Source organism: Oryx dammah, unplaced genomic scaffold (assembly GCF_014754425.2).
Source record: "Oryx dammah isolate SB20612 unplaced genomic scaffold, SCBI_Odam_1.1 HiC_scaffold_18, whole genome shotgun sequence".
Classification (NCBI taxonomy): Eukaryota; Metazoa; Chordata; class Mammalia; order Artiodactyla; family Bovidae; genus Oryx; species Oryx dammah.
Genome location: NW_024070202.1, coordinates 47,559,757 through 47,579,089, shown reverse-complemented (window position 1 = coordinate 47,579,089; position 19,333 = coordinate 47,559,757). Strand labels below are relative to the sequence as shown.

The 19,333-nt window shown below is 46.1% G+C and overlaps 1 protein-coding gene across 2 annotated transcripts in view; it reads right to left on the bottom strand.

Annotated features, from left to right (window-relative positions):
• Positions 1–9,139: 9,139 nt before the first annotated feature.
• Positions 9,140–19,333, bottom strand: part of CDHR3 (cadherin related family member 3) — a 73,670-nt gene continuing 63,476 nt past the window's right edge. For both annotated transcript variants that reach the window (XM_040260813.1, XM_040260814.1), the window contains 5 exons: positions 17,865–18,046; positions 15,721–15,734; positions 14,208–14,239; positions 12,479–12,527; positions 9,140–10,761 (listed from right to left, as the gene is read on the bottom strand). In XM_040260813.1, coding sequence (XP_040116747.1) covers positions 10,370–10,761; positions 12,479–12,527; positions 14,208–14,239; positions 15,721–15,734; positions 17,865–18,046 — 669 coding nt within the window. In that variant the 3' untranslated portion in view covers positions 9,140–10,369. The remainder of the gene's footprint in view (positions 10,762–12,478; positions 12,528–14,207; positions 14,240–15,720; positions 15,735–17,864; positions 18,047–19,333) is intronic.

The following is a 19,333-nucleotide window of genomic DNA, read 5'->3' as shown; positions in this document are numbered from 1 at the left end:
TCTACAAGTGCCACCCTGGGCTATGATTTAACCACAGACCATCCCCAGCCATTGATAAGAAGCTGAGTTGCCAGGCAAGGGTCTTCTTGGCCTGATAAATTCCCCCTGGAGTCTAGAATCCTATAGCAGCACTTGCCAGGAAATTGGATTATCTAACCTCCCTCCTGTGCCCTCCATTGCCTGATCAGGAGCTGAAGTCATTCAATTAAGAGAGAGTTTTTGAGCATTTACTATGTCCCAGGCGTTGTACTAACACTGGACATACTTTGCCCCCCAGGGAGCCTTCAGACAAGTAAATTAGCCAAAGCTCAAATGGCGCGAAGGAAAGTAAGGAAGGGGATGAAAATGTTCAAGTGCCATTATTCAGAAAGAGATGCTTAGTTTTCATTTTTAAGCAGACTTATTGATCAGAATGATGATGGAAGCCATGGTCTTTGACCTAATGTAAAAGCATAGTCATATTTTCCCAACACGTGATCTAACAAAGAAATTGTTAGATCTGGAATTGGTGAATTCATTTATGTAAAAGTCTTTTAAAGGTAATGCCATTAAATGCATTCAGTTAGATTTAACAGATGAAAAGAATTAAATCAGAATAAATAATGACCACATCAGAAAATCTAGCCGCTGCAGTCAATTGAATATACATAACTGACTGTAGTAGGAAGTCTGGTCTGTGGCTCCTGGGAATGCGTGGAATTCCTCTCAGAATACTGACATATTCCATAAAGCAAAATATGGTCTTTGACAGCTAGGGAAAAGAGAACGTTTCTGCTCTAGACCCAGAAAACTCTCTTCATCAGGCCACAGGCCTCATCGTTTCCACGGAGGCGGTAAGTGCCCTCAGAGACCACTAGGTGTCGCTGTGAACCTGTGAGAACGCGGCCTCACGCTGCGGGCACATTTCAGCTGGGTCTGTTTTCAATCAACACGTTGTCAGTTTTTCTATCCGAGGCCCCAGGGGTGTGCTAGGAATTTTTATTTCCTGAGAAATCCTGTGATTCAGCTGCCCTTTGTTGGCCCTGCGCTAGAGAATGAAGGCTGTGCTTGCTCTACCAGCTCGCCAGGCAGGGGGCTCCCAGGCAAGGGTCTTCAGGCCACCAGCCACCTCTCCTCTCTCTGCTCTTCATCGTTAGCTTCAACTCTGTTGTCCCCCTCCCTTTTTGCCTCTTCACTTTCCTTTTTATCTTCCTCACCTGGTGCTCAGCAACACTAATGAGCCCTCAGTTGTTCCATGGGAAGGGCCCCATCCTGGAAGAATGGTCCAAGCCCTGGTGAATTTCAAGACATCCAAACAAGCTCCAGCATCAACTAGCTTGTACATTCTGTCCTCACCTTCCCCTTCTGATTCTACACTCAGCCTTGCCCCTTCTTCTAAAGCAACCCCAAGATTAAGGCAGTGTTGGGGTGGAAGCAACAGGAGGCTAAGCGGAATTCCAGACCCTGGTCCAGCATGAAGGAGGTTAGAAGCCACACCTACTTTCAGACCCCACCTGCCTCTATCACTTTCTGGCTCTGAAACCTCTGGGAGGTAACTCAGCCTTTCTAATCCTCAGTTCTTCATAGGTAAGTGAGAGAGTACCTCCAGATGCATTATATTAAAAAACATTATAAATACAAAGGACTCCATGAGATGTTGCACGTTATAAGCATTCTATAAACGCAAAGTGATCTTAATTATTATTATACAGACATTTAGACACATCAGCATACACTCAAACAGACATTCTCTGGAACCTGTGGCAAGATGGTGTGTTAAGGGAACAAAATCCAGGGGTATTTATTCAGAGATTCTAACCCTCTCTGTATGTAAATCAACAGTGATAAAGTTGTTCTGAGTCCAGCTGGGAGATGTCTTCATCAATAACCATAGTTTGCTTGGCAAAATGCCCGATCACTGTCCTGTGGTCTTCAAGGAAAAGGCCACTCATGGGTGCTGGCCACTCCCTCCTTCAGGTTTGGTAGGGCTGTCCTGGTTTCCAGCAACCACACTGCTGTTGTGGGTTTTTGTGGGTGGCCACAGGGTGGAATCCTGACTGTGGGAGCCCTGTGGCTGCTCTCTGCAGGGCCTGCGGCCTCATACTCTGAAAAGCTTGGGGGAAGTTTTAAAGAGAGGACCCAGTGTATTGGAGATGGTTTCTGGACCACTCAGAGGAAGCCAAGTGGCAAAAAGAGCCCCTGCTGACCAACATACATAACTGCGGCCCCTTTGCCTTGGGGAGGAGGAGGCTGTTTCTGACTGAACCAGATCTTGATTTAACATCTTTGGAAAGCACTTGAATACTCATAACCAAGAGGAGACTGCTTTCATTGAGCAGGTGACTGGTAGGGAATGCGTGTAGAACCGAGCACAGAATAGACCATGCCTTTCACACAGCCCAAAGCTGCATGCGCTGGGCTTGCAAGGCTGCAGGAGGCTAGTGGCTATTTCAGATCCCAGCTCAAGCCAGAGGGGAGAGGACACTCTCAGAGCACATCTGTTGGTCCAGAAGCTGGTAGTGATGCTGCCTCTGTGAGGGTTGATTTCTGCAGCTTGGGCTTTCAGGGAAGAAGAAGCCTTGGGCTTTCAGGGAAGAGATACTTGGTCAGAGGATCTGTCTGAGGGTTCAGTTATCTGACACCTTTCCACACCAGAACACAAATCAAAGGACATAACAGCCCTTCAGCATAGGCTCCAAGGAGGCACACCCAGGTTAGTGTCCTGGCTCTGTGACCTCTGGGCAAGGTCCACCCCCCAGCTTTCTCATTAACATGCAGCTAACCAGGCTATCCTCACAGTGCTGAGGATTTGGAGTTCACGTAACTAGTGTACCGGAGAAGGTGATGGCACCCCACTCCAGTACTCTCGCCTGGAAAATCCAATGGATGGAGGAGCCTAGTAGGCTGCAGTCCATGGGGTCGCTAGGAGTCGGACATGACTAAGTGACTTCATTTTCACTTTTCACTTTCATGCATTGGAGAAGGAAATGGCGACCCACTCCAGTGTTCTTGCCTGGAGAATCCCAGGGATGGGGGAGCCTGGTGGACTGCCATCTGTGAGGTTGCACAGAGTCGGACACGACTGAAGCGACTTAGCAGCAGCAGCAGCAGTGTACCCAGCCCATGTTAGACACACAGTTGCAATCCGGAGGTTTGTCCAGACCTGTCTGCAGACTGCTCAGGTGCAGAGGAAGCTCAGTGAGGTCAACCAGCACTCCAGACCATGGGCTACCTCCTCATGCCAGACCTTGACAGTGTCTGGGAAGGGCTGACACTATCACATCCTGGGCCGAAGGATGAGATAAAACATTTTAAAACATTTGTCTGTTTCAAAAGTTTGTGACAACCTAGTGGATTGAAGGTGAGAATGTAAAATAGTGCAAGGACTTTGAAAAACAGTGTCGTGGATTTTCAAAAAGATCAATATAGAAATATCATATGACCTAGCATTTCCACTCCTAGGTATGTAACTGAGAGAAATTAGAGTGTGTCCATACAAGAACTTGTACACTAACTAACATCCAGTGCACATTATTCATAATAGCCACGAGGTGGAAATAACCCAAATATCCATCAGTTGATAAGTAGATAAATAAAATGTGGTATACTCATGCAACAGAACATTATTCAGCCATAAAAAGGAATAAAGCCCTGATATCTGCTACAACATAGATAATTCTTAAAAACATGTGTAGTGAAATAAGCCAGATAATACAAAAGGACATATATTATATGTTTTCTATTCATATGAAATAGCCATAGAGACAGACAGTAGGTTAGTGGGTGTTAGGGCTTGAGGAGTTAGATAGTGGTGATGGTTTCACAACTCTGTGAATATACTTGAAAACCACTGAATTTATTGGTATGTGAATTAAATCACAAAACCAATAAAATTGTTACCAAATAAAAAAAGACAGCTTAGCATATCATTTGGAGGGTGTTCTGACTGGAAGAACAGATGAGATGGGCAGTACAGGGAATGGAGGAGCTCTTGTGAGCCTCATCTATAAATCAGATTAACCAGCTTCCCTCCCTCGGCTACAGATTGTTTCTGGACCCTGCAGGAATCACAAGGCTTCTGAGTGCACTGGGGACCCACATGGGCAGTGAGATGCTCTCGTCTAAGGACTGGGCCTGCCTCACTTAGCAGGCACCACACAGGAAAACTGCAAAGCTCAAAAGCATGCTTAACACTTGCAAGGATCATGTTCTCCCAAACCCAAATCAGGAGTGATAATTATGGTTCACATTCACAGGAATGGTAGGAGATACCATTTTAAGTAGTGACTGTCTGCAAAAATCCCATCTTGAGGCTCTGGTTTTCCAGGACACACTCACCTCCCTATTTCCTTCTAAACTGATTTGCTAAGAACTTAGATTCTCTTGGAAGTCACAGGCCACGGGTCTTCTTTTGTACAACTCAGGTCTCCTAGTAAAAGGCTTTTAATCAGAACTGTACTTTTTTAGATTGTGAGCTAATCTAATGCATGGCATGGATGAATAAGGTACCTGCGACCTTTTCCACAGCAGGGCACTGAGTTCCGATCGAGGAAACACCATCCAAGTCTGTTTGCTCTGCTTCTATGAAGCTTGTTTGGAATCTTGACAGGACTCAGTTCAATGCATAGAAACACTGAGGGCTTCTCTCTCACAGTGTGCTTGTGCGCACACGTGCGCGAGCACACACACACACACACACACACACCACCACCACCACCACCATCACCACTCCAGACAGCAATAACAGTGGATTTCACAGCCTGGTCAGGGGGCAATTGCATTCAGGAAGCATTGTTTGGTGTTACGTGAAATAACTGTATTTGGAAGCTTCCACTGAGGGAGTAGCTCGACCCTGCAGGGGCACCTTTATTTCGATGGGAATTGGCCCAGGAGAACTCAGGGCTTCTTTTGTAGCTGAAGCACTCCTTCCAAAAGTTCTTCAAGGTTTCCATGTGCCCACCACCCTGAACCAAGCCACTGCCATCTCATACCTGAATTAATCCAAAAGCCACCTCATTGGCCTCTCTACTTCCACCCTTGCTCCCTGCCTCCCTCAAGTGAATTCTCAGATCAGCATTCTGAGAGATGATTTAAAACAGAAAATATGTTGCACCCTTAACCCTGCCATGTCTCCTCATCACATTCAGAGCAAAAGCCAAAGTCTTTACCATGGTTTACAAAGCCCTACACGATGAGCCTCTCATCCCTCACTGCCTCATACACTCCACAGACTACACACACCCAACCCTACCCCCAGATATGTGCCCACTTTCCCACAGACACCTGTGCAAAGGCATTTCCTCCGGTCCTCATGTTCATCTCTGTTCCTCCAGCTAATCCTCAACCTGGTTTTCCCTTTGTGCTCTCTACCTGGGGTGTCTTACCAGTTACCTGCACGACTCTTTGCCTGCTTCCACTACTTGCCTCTCACCTAACTGTGGGCCTTCCTTGACCACACTATTTAAAGCAGCCATGCCCACCCTTCATAACCCTGACCTTGTTCATAGTTCTCAATAACTTTTACCACCATTAAGATATCATATATTTATATATAAGGGATATATATACCTATGACATGTGCATACATATGAGGTATACCTACATGTGATATATATGTACATGTGTATAACTGTTCATCTATCATTTCTATGGAAATAAACAAAGGCTAACTATATGAGAAAAGCAAAGCATATTTATTTGTACCTTACTATAGTAAGCAAGTCAGCCACCATCACTCTTGTTTTGGCAGAGACTCAAAAGCAGGCAGAGGAATGGGAAAGCTTTGTAGTGGAACAAAGGGAAGGCTCGAGGTGCTCTGATTGGAGGCTGTCAGCCTGGGAAAGCTGTCGGTGGGCTCACTGGAGGGAGTACATCCTATGGTGTACATTTAGTTTTCTCTGGCTGGTCCTAAGTTAGAAGTGGAGATAAAAATTAGGGAAGCTAACTGTTATTAATCAAGACCTGGCCACTTGGGACTGATATCCCAGGTGGGCTGCCGTCTATGGGGTCGCACAGAGTCGGACATGACTGAAGCAACTTAGCAGCAGCTACAGAACTTGTTTAGCTTCCTGGATTGTTACTAGAAACAGCCATTCCGCTTCCTGCAAGTCTGACTTATGGCAGGCTGGCTTCCCGGGCTGTTTATTGTAGATAAGGGGGTTGGTTTCCTGGGCAGGTTGCTACAGGTTGTGTGGGCCCAAGTTCTATTTTTATATATGGTTGGACCATCATCCATTTGAATATTCAGTCTCTCATCCCTCACTAGAATGTAAACACTAGGAACATTGTTTTATTTACTGCTCTCTTCCCGGAGCCTAGAGCAGTGCCTGGGACCTAATTGGCACTCAGTAACTATATGTTGATCACCATCACATTTGTGTAAATCTAGGTAGAGAAGAGGTACTCTGCTACATGACTCAGGTCGGAAACCAGCTGTCACCTTGCTTAATTCTATCCAGTTCTACAAATGCTTGTTGAATACTTGCCACGCCTCCAGAAGGCTCTATATTGGCTGTGGTTATTCATCCCAGGTGACACAGGACAAGCACTGGCTAAAAATTGATTGACAACCAAGATTCGGAATGCTTTAGCCTTCGCTCAACATTCTCTTCTCTCCCACTGCAGACTCACAGCTAGCTCTAAGAGTCCTTTAGTGTCCAGGTCATCCCTCACACTTTCAGAGACTGCTGTGGCCCCATCTGCTTTCTCCCATGCCCACTACCCATGAAACTCATTTATTTCCCATGCAGTGCCAGCAGTGGCTGCTGTCTTTTCAAAGAACTGGTTGTCTCAGTTGTATTGTTCCTTTGAGCAGGTGCCACATCTCACCTCCCACACACATAGTGGGGTCTCGGTGATCTGAGTCTAACCCCCATTCCCCACCCCATCCTGTGACTGACCTTTTCCCTGGCCTCAGAATACATCCATCCTCCACATAAGGAAGTCACAGCTGACTCAGAGCTGCCATCCAGAGTTTATAAGCAGTACACTGTTCAGATAACCCAAGATTGGGGCCCCTCCTTGGGCATCTCAAGTATTTTCTAATAAAGGCTCCCTATTAAATTTGCTTTTTTGGCCAAGCTGAGCAACATGCAGGATCTTAGTTTCCTGACCATTGATTGAATCCATGTCCATTGGGAATGTGAAGTCTTAACCACTAGACCACTAGACTTGGTTGTCAATCTACCAGACAAGTCCCCACATTAATTTTTTTAAATATTTAAGTGATTCTGAAATATATCCTCTTCCAAAAAGGAAATTCCAGACTTGGGTTAATTTATCTTTCAAATAGAACACTCAAAGAACCAAGAAACAGACCAGGATGAGAATGCAACTAGAATCTTCGAGGATGGGTCACAGCAGGCTGCCTGTGGCCACAGCAGGCAGAGTGTAAGCTCTGCAAGGGCACGACCCTGGGGCTGCTGTGTTGACAACGAATCAACACATAGCACACAGTATTCGCTCCGTAAACATTTACTGAATGAATGGGAGGTGTAAACACACACATTAAGTTTGAAGTTAGACATGCCAAGTTTCAATAGCCATCATTTTCTAGATTCACTCATTTGGTTGCTTTAATTTTCTCAGCCATTACAAAACACGTTACACAAAAAAGCAAACGATAGATCTACAGACGTGAAGTGAAGTGAAGTTGTTCAGCGTGTCCGACTCTTTGCGACCCCATCAACTGTAGCCTACCAGGCTTCTCCATCCATGGGATTTTCCAGGCTGGAGTGGGTTGCCATTTCCTTCTCCCTACACATGTGAGAGAGGGCTATAAGGAGCATAAGCATCATTGCCCAGTTTTTCTTCACATGTGCCCTGAACAAAACGGGACAGCGATGCAGACCCCGCTTCCTACTGAGCACGAGGGAAAGCTCCAACTTCAGAATTCACCATGGGCTTCCACATCCCTCGGTGGACCCCTCTGTGACCTGATCTCTGAACATGTTTGCTTTAATTTTTAATGACTCAGAATCAGGCAAGTCAACATTAGGTACAATACATTTACATGTGATTAAGTCCTTGGGAAAGAAATGTGAGAGAACTTTTACATGGTTCCCAGTGGAGAAGGAAATGGCAACCCACTCCAGTGTTCTTGCCTGGAGAATCCCAGGGACGGAGGAGCCCGGTGGGCTGCCGTCTATGGGGTCACACAGAGTTGGACACGACTGAAGCAACTTAGCAACAGCAACGATCCCTGGCTTGATTTTACTCAGGTAATTTATTTTTCAAACCTGGTTTAAATGATCTAGCCCTGGACCTGAGACTTTTGATTGCCCCTAATTTAATAGTCTAATATGCAAAAGAAAAAGGCAGTTTCTTTTGGCAGAAGTTTCCTGGTACCACTCCTGACCCATATCTTGGGCTCCTCAGTGTTCACATCTTGGGGCTTGGAAGACAATCAACTCTTCCTGCCCATCACCAGGGAGAGAAATGACTCTTCAAGCAGACCCTGGACTCTGAGAGGTCCCTCCCTGGGCCTAACTTAAATCTCTCTTTCTGTCCAAGAAGCACGATCCCTTCCTGCCCTGTCATCACAGGAGAAGGGAGAACAGCTGTTCACCACCCTCCTTTTAATCATCCTTAATGGGCTTGTAAACAGTTATCAGGCACCCCCTTCAGCCTTTTCGGAGCTTCATTTTACTTACATTGAGGCTGAGAGCTTCTGAGGAAGGCCTTTTACTTGGGGCTCCACAGACTTGCCGAGTCTTAAATGGGTAATCAGCCACTTCACCCACTTTAACCTCCACAAATGAGCAGCTCTGCCTTCTTTGCAAAATTTAAACCTATTCAAGGGAGTTCCCTGGCAACCAACCCTTTATTAATAAATCACACTTGCTCTAGGCCAGGACGGGGCATTTTCTAAATGTTTCTTTTTCTTGAGAAGTCACACCACTGACAGCAGGCACACAATAAACAGTGCAGCTGCTCCCGCCCAAGTTCTGCATTTGCAGGATGGATCCTGGCTGCCTCGTACAGGCCATCCCGGGCCTGGGGGAGTTCTCATCTGATACCCCAACCGGGAAAGTGGGTACTGCTCCAATGGACTCTCATCTAGTCCTTTCCTGTGGTCACAGCAGCTAGGGAGCAGGACATGGAGCGAAGGTGAGGATTGCTCGGCCTCCACCAGGCATACACGGAAAATATCCATTTCCTGTTCCATCACAGGGAGGCTTTATGTTTGGGTCATTGCTTGTGCCTACGGCGAATGTCTCAGCTGTCTGAACGGCTAGGGCTTCCTGCTGTGTCTCTACTCTGAGTCCTATGGTCTCCCTCAAGAGGAGGTAGAGAAAGAGCTGGACAGGTAGGTTGCCGGGTTGATGTTGTTTTAGCTTTGCAAAAAAGAGTGGCTTTATTTCAGAGGAGTTTTCACCAGGATGGCTAAAATGAAAAGGACTGACAACACCAAGTGTTGACCAAGGAGGAAAGCAATCAGTCGTTGCTGGTGGAAGTGTAAACTGGAGCCACCAACTTCAGACTCCGCAGATCCCAGCAATGGCTCTGGCCATCCCACTCCTAGGAATAGGCTCAGAAGAAACAAGTGTTTGTGCTACCAAAAGGTGTGGAAAAGGAAGTTCACTGTGCTGTACCCTATAATAGTAAAACAAAACAAAACAAAACAAAAAACTAGGAGCAGCCACCTAAATGTGGGATGGATAAATGACAGATGGTAGATTCCCTCAATGGGATAAGATATACAGTGAAGAGACCTGGATGGTTAAACACAGATGCTTAGTATGCTTAGTAAAAGGAGCCAGACACAAAAGAGTGTGTTCTGTGTAATCCCATTTATAGGAAATTCCAAAAAGGCAAAAGTAATTTATGACAATAAAGACCCGAATAGTGGTTGCCTCTGGCAGGAGTCTACATGGTATCAAGCTGAGTGCCTTAGATCTGTGCATCTTATTGCATTATCGGTTTTACCTTAATGAGAAAGAATTAAAGGTATCTAGTGTGTTTTCTTCTTTCCAGATGAACAACTTATTATTTACTCATCCTTTTTTCCCCCACTGCTCTGCCTCTTTAGGAAAAGATTAGAGGTGATTTACAATGGTGTTGAACTGTATTTATCAGTGAAGAAATCTGGGAGACACCAAAATTAAGGCAGGAAAAAAAAAAAAAGGTGGAACCAGATGGGAGGGTAGCCCTCAGAATTTAGGCAGTGGGTCTCCTGCACTGTCCAAGGGTGAATGGAATGGAATGCTGCTTCTTAGAGTCAACATGAAGAAGAAACACAAGTCCATGTTCAAGTTAACAGTCCAGCTGATCAGAGGCACAGATGATTGAGCAAAACCACTCCTGGGCCATCTCAGAAAAAGGCCACTCTGGGATCAAACCCATTTCTGTTTAAAGTTTGTCAAACATTCCTTCTGGGACCCTGGATCCCCTACATTTTCTGCCTCCCACCCTGCCCTCGAAGAATGTAAGGTGACGCAGCATCCAGACGGTCAAGTTTGCGCGCTGTGTTGCCCAGTTCACGTCTCCGGGGGCCGTCTGGGGGATGCCCCTCTCGTGAAGGCTGGGTTCTGTTCTTTGGGGTCCTCGGCATGCTGGCCTGGCTCCTGGGCCCCAGGCCTGCACCCTCAGCATGGACTCGGATGCTCAGACCATCTCTTTCCTTGTCAGTGCTCCTCGGTGGCCTGGTCCCTTCCCGAGGGACAGGTCTTCTTGGAGCAGCTCCCTGGGGGCTGGACTCTTTCCATTTTGGCATTTGGGTTAAGGAGTCTTTCCACTTTCTGGCTCCAGTTTTTGAGTTGAATTCATATATTGCCCCAGTAACTAGGGGGAAAAAGAAACACACAACCAGTGTATAAACAAAGGAATCCAAGTGCTTCTCTGCTCCCTCCTCTCCACTCAGCTCTCATCTCACCCCCAGCTAGAAAGAAGGAAAGCAGGCTTGTGAAAAACAGACAAGCTTCACCAGCCTGCCCTTTCCAAGAGCTGAGCTACATGGCTCTGACCACACGGGTTGCAGATCTCAATGCTACCCTAGAAAGAAAGGTTTAAGAGAGTCTCTTCCCCAGTGGCTCAGATGGTAAAGAATCTGCCTGCAGTACAGGAGACCTGGGTTCTATCCCTGGGTCAGGAAAATCCCCTAGAGAAGGACATGGCAAGCCCCTCCAATATTCTTGCCTGGAGAATCCCATGGACAGAGGAGCCTGGTGGGCTACAGTCCATGGGGTTGCAAAGAGTCAGACACAACTGAGCGATTTCACTTTCACACTTTCACAAGGTGACCTCAATGGCAGGACTAGAGGCCACAGAAGTCCGGAGCTTCAGATAAATTAGGTCTGTTTTCTCATGGAGTTACCCATTACGTTCTGATTTGTTTGTTTAAAAAGACCCCCTGAATCCCTGCTATAAGCAGGAACCCACCAAGTAAGAAAAGAAACTTTGATTTTTATTTACATTATGTTAGCAGAGATTTACAGACACAGACTCACAAATCTGGCCTCTATTGAGATGATGCAAGGGAGCCATTTTTATCATGTCGGTGCCAGCAGACGCTAATTGGTGTTTGTTCACATTAGTCCAGTTGGCTCATTTCTTCCTTTTTCCTTCTCTCAAAAACACAGACGCAGGAGAACAGCCTCGGCCCTTCCTGGCTTTTGCCCCAGAAGATCTAGTTTCCAGCGTGCCCCTGCTCCTGCAGCACGAGTGGCCTCTCAGGCAGAGGATCCCACCAGCACTTATGCTAATGTGGGCACATTATGGTAACAAGTACCTAATAATAGAGGGAAATTTAATTCCAGCAGCAGCAGCAGCCTCCCCTGGAGAGGAGCCATCCTCCTTCCGAGGAGGACCGAGCTGAGCCGTTCACATGTGAGGGTGGCAGGAAGCCAACACACTTGCCTCCCGAATTTGGTTTCCTTCCCTTTATTCACGTCTATAATTGAGCCTTTGTAAGTGAAGGGATGTGTGTAAAGGAGCTAAATTTGGAGCTGATTTCATGGGGGTGATGAGAGCTCTGGAGGCCAGCTTTACCTTATGTTCATCTTGCCGACCAAGAAGAAATTCTTGGCCCTGATCGAGGGAAAAAAGAAGCCAAGCTTGCCATTTCTCCATATCTCTCATTACCAACAGGATGGTGTTAGAAGCATTCAGAAAGGATGGGAGGAGTGGGGACGAGGGTGGGGGGAGATGGAGTCCCAGAAAGCAGGAAAAAAAAAAGTGGGTTATTTCACAAATTCCTTAGTTGGTTTGTGATTCAGGAAAGGGAGGCTAGATAGAGGCATAGTCCTTGACTGGGAGCCTCTCTGTGGAAATCTTCTGAGGCCTCACACGTGATCGTATGCTTGAATATCAGCCAGCCAGCTCTGCTTTGAGCTGATCTCATGCTATAGGGAAGGCTTGAAGGGTCAGCACTGTGTAGGCACCACAACCAAGTGAGGTGACAGACTTGAGTGAAGAGCAGGACATCGGATAGGGTCCTCCATGACTCTATCAGCCTGGAATATGAAAAGCCCACTGATAGGCGGCACTGCCATGTAATTACCTGGGTCTGTGGCTTCTCCATCAAAGACTGTGTTTATCTGGACTGTTTCCTAAGGAAAAGAGACAGTTTCAAGCACAGCTCTACACTCTTCCTCCCAGGTGAGGCTGCTCTTCCTTACAGCCCAGATTGCTCACCCAGGGCCGACCTGACAGTTATTTTTTCTATAGGTGTCATGCTAGGTGCAGGGGACACAGCAGTGGAGAGGCAGAGGTAGTTACTGCTTGCAGTCAAGCAGGAGCCATTGATAAAGAGGCACTGCAGTATACAGTGACGAAGACGATGATGAGAGAATATAGGATACTATGGGGTCTTTGGGCAGGGGGTGGGAAGAAGCCATTTAATGCAGACTTGGGGGATAGGAAAGCATCCTGAGTAAATTCTATCTAAGCTGCACAGAAGGAAGAGAATAAATGCCATGCAACACTGGCCAAGGTTGACATCATCCAAGATCTGCCAGGCAGATGTCACACACAGGACAGGCACAGAGCCGAGGCTAGTGCAGTGTTGCATCTGGGGCTGGCCTGCCTCACCTAAGCCTAGGGCTCCAGGCCTTTTTCTTCCCCAGATCTGTACTCTGTGCCGCCCCCCAGGATCTGACCTCTGCCTCATAGAAGCACCCCCACCCCTCATGTAGTGCCCTTCCATGATGCCATTCTTCAGCAGGCTCACAAGGATGGTGTTTGGAGTTTAGTGGGCCTTCCACCCCTGTTTTCATCATATAAGCCATTACCTACTCACTTGCCCACAACTCCCTGCTGTGAAAAGAGAAGGAATGAAGATTGTATGGCTTTCAGCCATTTGATCTGCTCAGAAGCTTCACCTTTTACATTGTTGGGAATTGATTTATTTAATCGATGAATTTCATTGTACATAGTTCTCAGTCTCTGTGTGGCATCACAATAAGATCCAGGAGACAGGGGATCACCTCTTCCTTCTGTTTGCACACAGACTGGTACTTATAAGCACTTAGGGGACAGGTCTGAAACAGCACTTCCTCCTAGTCTTGCATATCATTTCCCAAACTCATGGGTCTTGGGTCATAACAGAGTCCTATTGTCAGGGGCTAGGGAAACCTGGAGTGGTCACCTTCAAAATCTGTCACTTCCCATGGGGTGCATCAGATCAGTGAGAGAAAAGCAAAGAGGTCAGGTGAAGAGGCACCTCCCCAGCTATCCTGTAATGCTTCGCATTTACATGAACTCTTCACAGTTTTCACGATATTTCCCCACCTGTTATCTCATTCCGCTGATGAGGAATCTAAAGCTTAAAGAGGCTGAGGGACCCCCAAGGTCAAGGTCACATGGCCAAGCAGAGAGAGCCATTCCCAACCCCATGCACTACTCTTTTTCTATCACTTTTCCCACAAGGTTGTGGGAAAGCAAAGCAAAACTAAATCCCACTGAAGGCTGAAGCACCAGTTCTGGTCTTTAAGTTCCTCCCCACCTCCCCCAACTCACTCTCCTGGAGAAGTGGTGTGGATAATAAACACCACTATTCAATATTTATGAAATCCAGTTCTTCTGCGAATATATCAGCAGACAAGTTCAGTGGAGGGAACAAATTCTATCAGGAGCTCGTCACACAGCAATCAGTTCCAGTGGCCACGTACAGGCATCTCCCTGAATGATAAACACTCCCACGGGGCTGTGGCAGGGCTGCCTGGGAGGAGGACGAGAGCCTACCACCCCACCCTCCCCCAACCAGGTATCCAGGGGTCAGCCGTCCTTACCACCATGACCTCTCTCTTTGTGTTTTTCATTTCTGCAGGGAAGAGAACAGAAGTTAAGCTTCTTGGACACTAAATTGACCTTAAAATTCTACTTCTACCATGAGCTCTCATCTTCTCTGAGCTTAGTATTGCAGGCACAGCAAAGAATTTTCTGTCCCCAGACATTTTGTTGACAGCCTTCCATCTTCTCAGAAACACACACACATCATACACAATTAAAACAATTTAAAAATTCTTTTTCCATGTTATTGTTATTACTAGAAATTAGCTTTTAAATGGCTTTGTACGTGCGTGCTAAGTCGCTTTAGTTGTGTCTGACTCTTTGCGACTCTATGGACGGTAGCCAGCCAGGCTCCGTTGTCCATCAGACTTTCCAGGCAAGAATACTGGAGTGGGTTGCCATGCCTTTCTCCTGCGCATCTTCCCAACCGAGGAATCAAACCCAGGTCTACTGCATTGCAGGCAGATTCTTTACCGTCTGAGCCAGCAGGGAAGCCTAGTGCCACTGGGAAGCTCAAAATGGCTTTATAGGTAAATAAGAAATTTAAAGTTGCTACATTGATTGTGTGAGAATTCTTTGCATCATTACGCCCTTTTTAAAAAGTAACTAGGATGAGAGATAGTTTGTGAAAACTCTCACTTATTACAACTATCTCATTTGATATGATCACTAACTGCTACAGTCGAATTTCTAACCCTGTTTAGACAACCCTTGTGCGTGTCAGATGCCTGCACCAATGGCTGGAGTGGTCAGAGCAACCATTTATCACAAACACTCTTTCCAGTTCTTTGCCCGTCCCTCCCCATAGCTTGGATTCTCCCTGAGGCCACAGCTTTGGTGGCAGTGGTGACCTCTCCTCAGATGGACCTTGCGCTATTCACCAAAGCCCTGAAATCACTCAGGTCTCCCAGCGCATCTGACTGCACCCAGCCCTCATTTCTAACTAGCCTAACCTAAATAACATGAGAAAATGACCAAATCCATTACACTCTGAGAATAAAGTATCATTTATCCGTCAAAAAAGAGACATTGGTCTAATACGGAGCACTAGCTGTCCCCTCCGTGTGCGGCAGTGCATAGATTCTGTGTTTAACCCACAGAGAATTCTTCATTCCTGACCTGCTTGGTGGGGAACAGACCTTTAGATGCTGATGTTGAACTGACTGGAGGAGACTCAGTAAGGAACAGGCAGGACCAAGTGAGAGATCTGAGTGGGCCAAAGGGCCCTTGCAGTCGGCCCTGCCCTCCCCTCCCTCCAGCTGCGTGTGACCTCTGTTTCATTTCATCCACAGATGAAGCAGCAGAAAACCCACTAAGACAGGACTGTGCCCTGATTTTCCACTAAGTTGGAGTGCTTTTATATATTAGATTGGCCGAAAAGTTCATTTGGTTTTTTCCACAAGATGTTACAGAAGAAACCTGATTGAACGTTTTGGCCAACCCAAGAGTACAACAGAGCCAGCAAAAAAGACAACAAGAGCAACAGGCAAAGGTACCTGGCATCATACATACCTACTCTCTTCACCCTGTGAGGGGAGAAAGGGGGGACAAGAATTAACCCGAGAGTATTCTGCCCTGGTTTACACGTGACAACATGGAAGCCTTTGGGCAACTCTGTCCCCCAGGATTCAGAGTCTGATTAAGAGAAGGACCAGGTCTGGGGACTAAAGTGAAGACTGGACTCCCAGCCCTGCTTCATCACTACTGGGTTGGGACTAAGGAGGTTCTGAGAATTTGATGAGCTTGAAAACTACTGCTTTCTAGAACTTCAGGGACACTATTTCCTCTGACACACTGAGGGAGGGCCAAGACCACCCCCATCAGACGGCCTGGCCCTTCTTCCTGGCTGGGCTTCTTCCCCAGGAGCCGTCTGACCAGAAGCAGTGGCTCACCCTGGGAAGGTTCAGCGACTAGGAGTTAAATTTTGGCTTTCTGTAACATGAAGAGCTGGACGCTTGGATGTTAAGACCCTTCCTGTGATAATCTTGAATTCTGCAGTTCTGTGACCTTAATTTTATTCTTTGTTACTGGACAAATGCTGGTTGCCATATGATACAACAAATTGCCAGAGAGGCCAGGTCTGAGTCTGAATCACCAGCTAGTTTTCCCTTTTTAAGTCAACCTTGTTGAAAACAATATTTCAAATGTATATGAAAGCAACCAGGTTCAAGGTGCATATTTAACCACAAATTGCATGTGAGTTGCCATGTCTGCAGGATTACTTCCTTTAAGAACTTCTGCCCAAATCCCATTGCAGAGCACCACCATCCTTACAAGCTTAAGCATCACTCTTTTGGAGCCAGTTTTTTTTCTCAGATCAATTTGTGAGTACAGTCCAAATAAAAATGCCTTTTTTAATTTCAGCAGATGCTCAGGGATTTCTTACCTTGAAGTCAAGGTTGCCAATAGCAACGAATGTCCCCAATAAATATGGCAAAATGCAATGCACATCTTTATGCTAATACCTTATACTTTTATACAGTCTTTCATCCATAGACTTAAAATTATTTGACAGTACTAGTTAATCTTCAAAATACCTTTAAAAGATGCATGTATCTTATCACCCCTTCTTTTTGCCAGTGAGAAATTCCAAAATTGGGGGTTCCAATACCACAAGATACTTGAGTGTAGAGCTAAACTTGGAATCTAAAGTCCTGTACTCACTGGGACTCAGCCATGAAAAATCATGCAACAAGATTTTAGAGACTAGTGTATTATGCATTTACTCAACATCAGGAACAGTGCTAAGTGCTTCCTTTGCATTTGCTCATTTAATAGTTTGGTGTTCAAATAAAGAAATTGAGATTCACAGAGGCTGTCATTGCTTAAAACCATGTACTCAGAAAATGGTAGAGCCAAGATTTGAACCCTAGCCTTATCTGACTCCAAAGCACAGGCTGAGAAACCCTCATGTTCTCATTGTAAGAGCTACTGAGACTCAAGAAACTGGCTCTGGAGAACCTTATAACAATTCAGTGCTTTCTGCACTTCACTCTAGTACCTCCCTTTAGCTGGTAGTAGACACTCTATAGAGCATCACTGAAAGATGCATATTAGTGAGCAGATGAGGATCCAAGGGAGAAGAAGCAGACCTGCATTTACAGCCCTCGAGAGGGAGGGATCAGGGCCATGTGCAAAAGAACAATGATTATTTAGTCACATCAAAGCCCAGTTGAGTCACTGGAGCCAGAAGCTTAATTCCCTTATAAATTTCTCATGCTTCCTCTAATTCCATCCCATTCTTTAAATATTCCACAAATAACAGCACAGCATATTCTACTGCTACTCATGACTGGCCTTGCTTCTGAAGCTTTTATCTAGGACAACGTTACCAAGAAGTTGAAACCCCAATTTCATTGAGAACACATCAAGGACAGGTAGGTGCTAGGGAAAAGCGAGGGAAGGGCTTTCTGGTCTGTCAGAAGGGCTTTCTGGTCTGTCAGAAGGGTTTTCTGGTCTGGTTTGGTGAAGGAGATCCACCAGGACAAGGAGAGCTGGATGCCTTCCCCATACCTCTGTTTGCTTCCTTTATTCCATACACCCTCTCTACCCTGTGGAGAAATCTGAACTGTCTACCTTTTCTTCTCCAGACATCACCAGAAGCAGTGTCCTCTGAAAGGAAATGATGGAAGGAACCCAGCCCACTGGCAACTTACAGAGGCTTCTTGTGCGTTTCAGTCTTGCAGGGACAGTGTCTGCGGATGGCTTTGGCCAGCAGTATGATCATAGACACCAGGAGACCCAGAAGCAACATGGAGCCCAAAGTGATGACAAAAGGCACATACCAGGCAGATGGAGAATATGCGTTCTTCCTCAGGATCTGGTAGGTGACCCTTGGCTTGAATGGTAGAAGCAGGAGAGTGAGTGCGGGCTGGCGGTGCCTCTGACTTCAGCACCCTCTCGTGTTGGGTGGCTGAGTGTTCCTTCTGCACTTTGTTCTTGCTCTAAATATCTGATATCTGTGTGCTCATCATTCTAGCTGCTTTACCCATCACCTTATTTATAGTCTTGCCATACATCATCCAAGGAAATGGCAACCCACTTCAGTATTCTTGCCTGGAAAATCCTATGGACAGAGGAGCCTGGAGGGCTACAGTCCCTGGGGTCGCAAGAGTAAGACATGACTTAGCAGCTAAACCACCATATGTGATCCATTAGACCAAAGCCCAGAAAATATAGGGGACTGGGAAGCGACTCTAGGCTTAATTTCATTCACTCTCTTCCCTTTTCCCAAAGATAAAAATTCCATTGCCATTTTTTTCCCTCCCGAATCATGGCATAATCTAAGGACTAATATAGCCATTGTCTTTCACTGGGAAGGCATGAGCCATGAAAGTTGTTGTTTTTTTTTTTTAATAGTCTGTAGGCTTCTCAGTGTTCACTCACTACCAGCTTCATTGCCAGCTGAGCAGGCTGTTATTACAGTGAGACCTCAAGTTCAGTGTTTGCTTCCCAGAGAGGGAGACAGATAACAAACAAGTTATAGAGATTTCCAGATGGGGGATGTCACAACTAGGTTGTGTAATAAGTCCCAGAAAGATGGCGGTTCCTTATTCAGAGGCACCAACTGGCTCCTACCATCACTGAAAGCACTTGAGGTCCCCTAATGCCTCCATTCATTGGAAGGAGAGGAGAGGAACATTGAGCAGCTCTTGGTAAGACTTTGAGAAGCAGAATTTGAACACCTATCATAGGTTGCTTTCTGAGGTTCTGATTCCTTCTGGTGTACTCCAATTGTGGGGCTGCTGGCCAAGGGCACAACTTTTACTAGGAGCAGGAGGAAAGGGGACAAAAGAGTCTGTATGAATAGAAGCCAGTTGATCAAAGAGTCAGGGGCGATAATCCTCTTGTTAGATTTTAAGATTCTCCCCTCCTTTATCACACTGATTCTATTGTGACACCTGCTTATTTTCTTCCTACTGTTTAGGACAATTTGTAGTTAGTTTATTAATTTGCATCCCTACTTGTAACCCATCTCCCTCTCTAAATCAGAGGTACTCAAACTTAAGTGCAATCAAAAGACTTATTGAAAACAAATTTCTGGACTCTATCTGCAGAGATTCTCATCCAGTATACCTGGAGGTGTGAAATTCCAGGTTTCAGCATTCTTCCCTAGAGGTCGTAG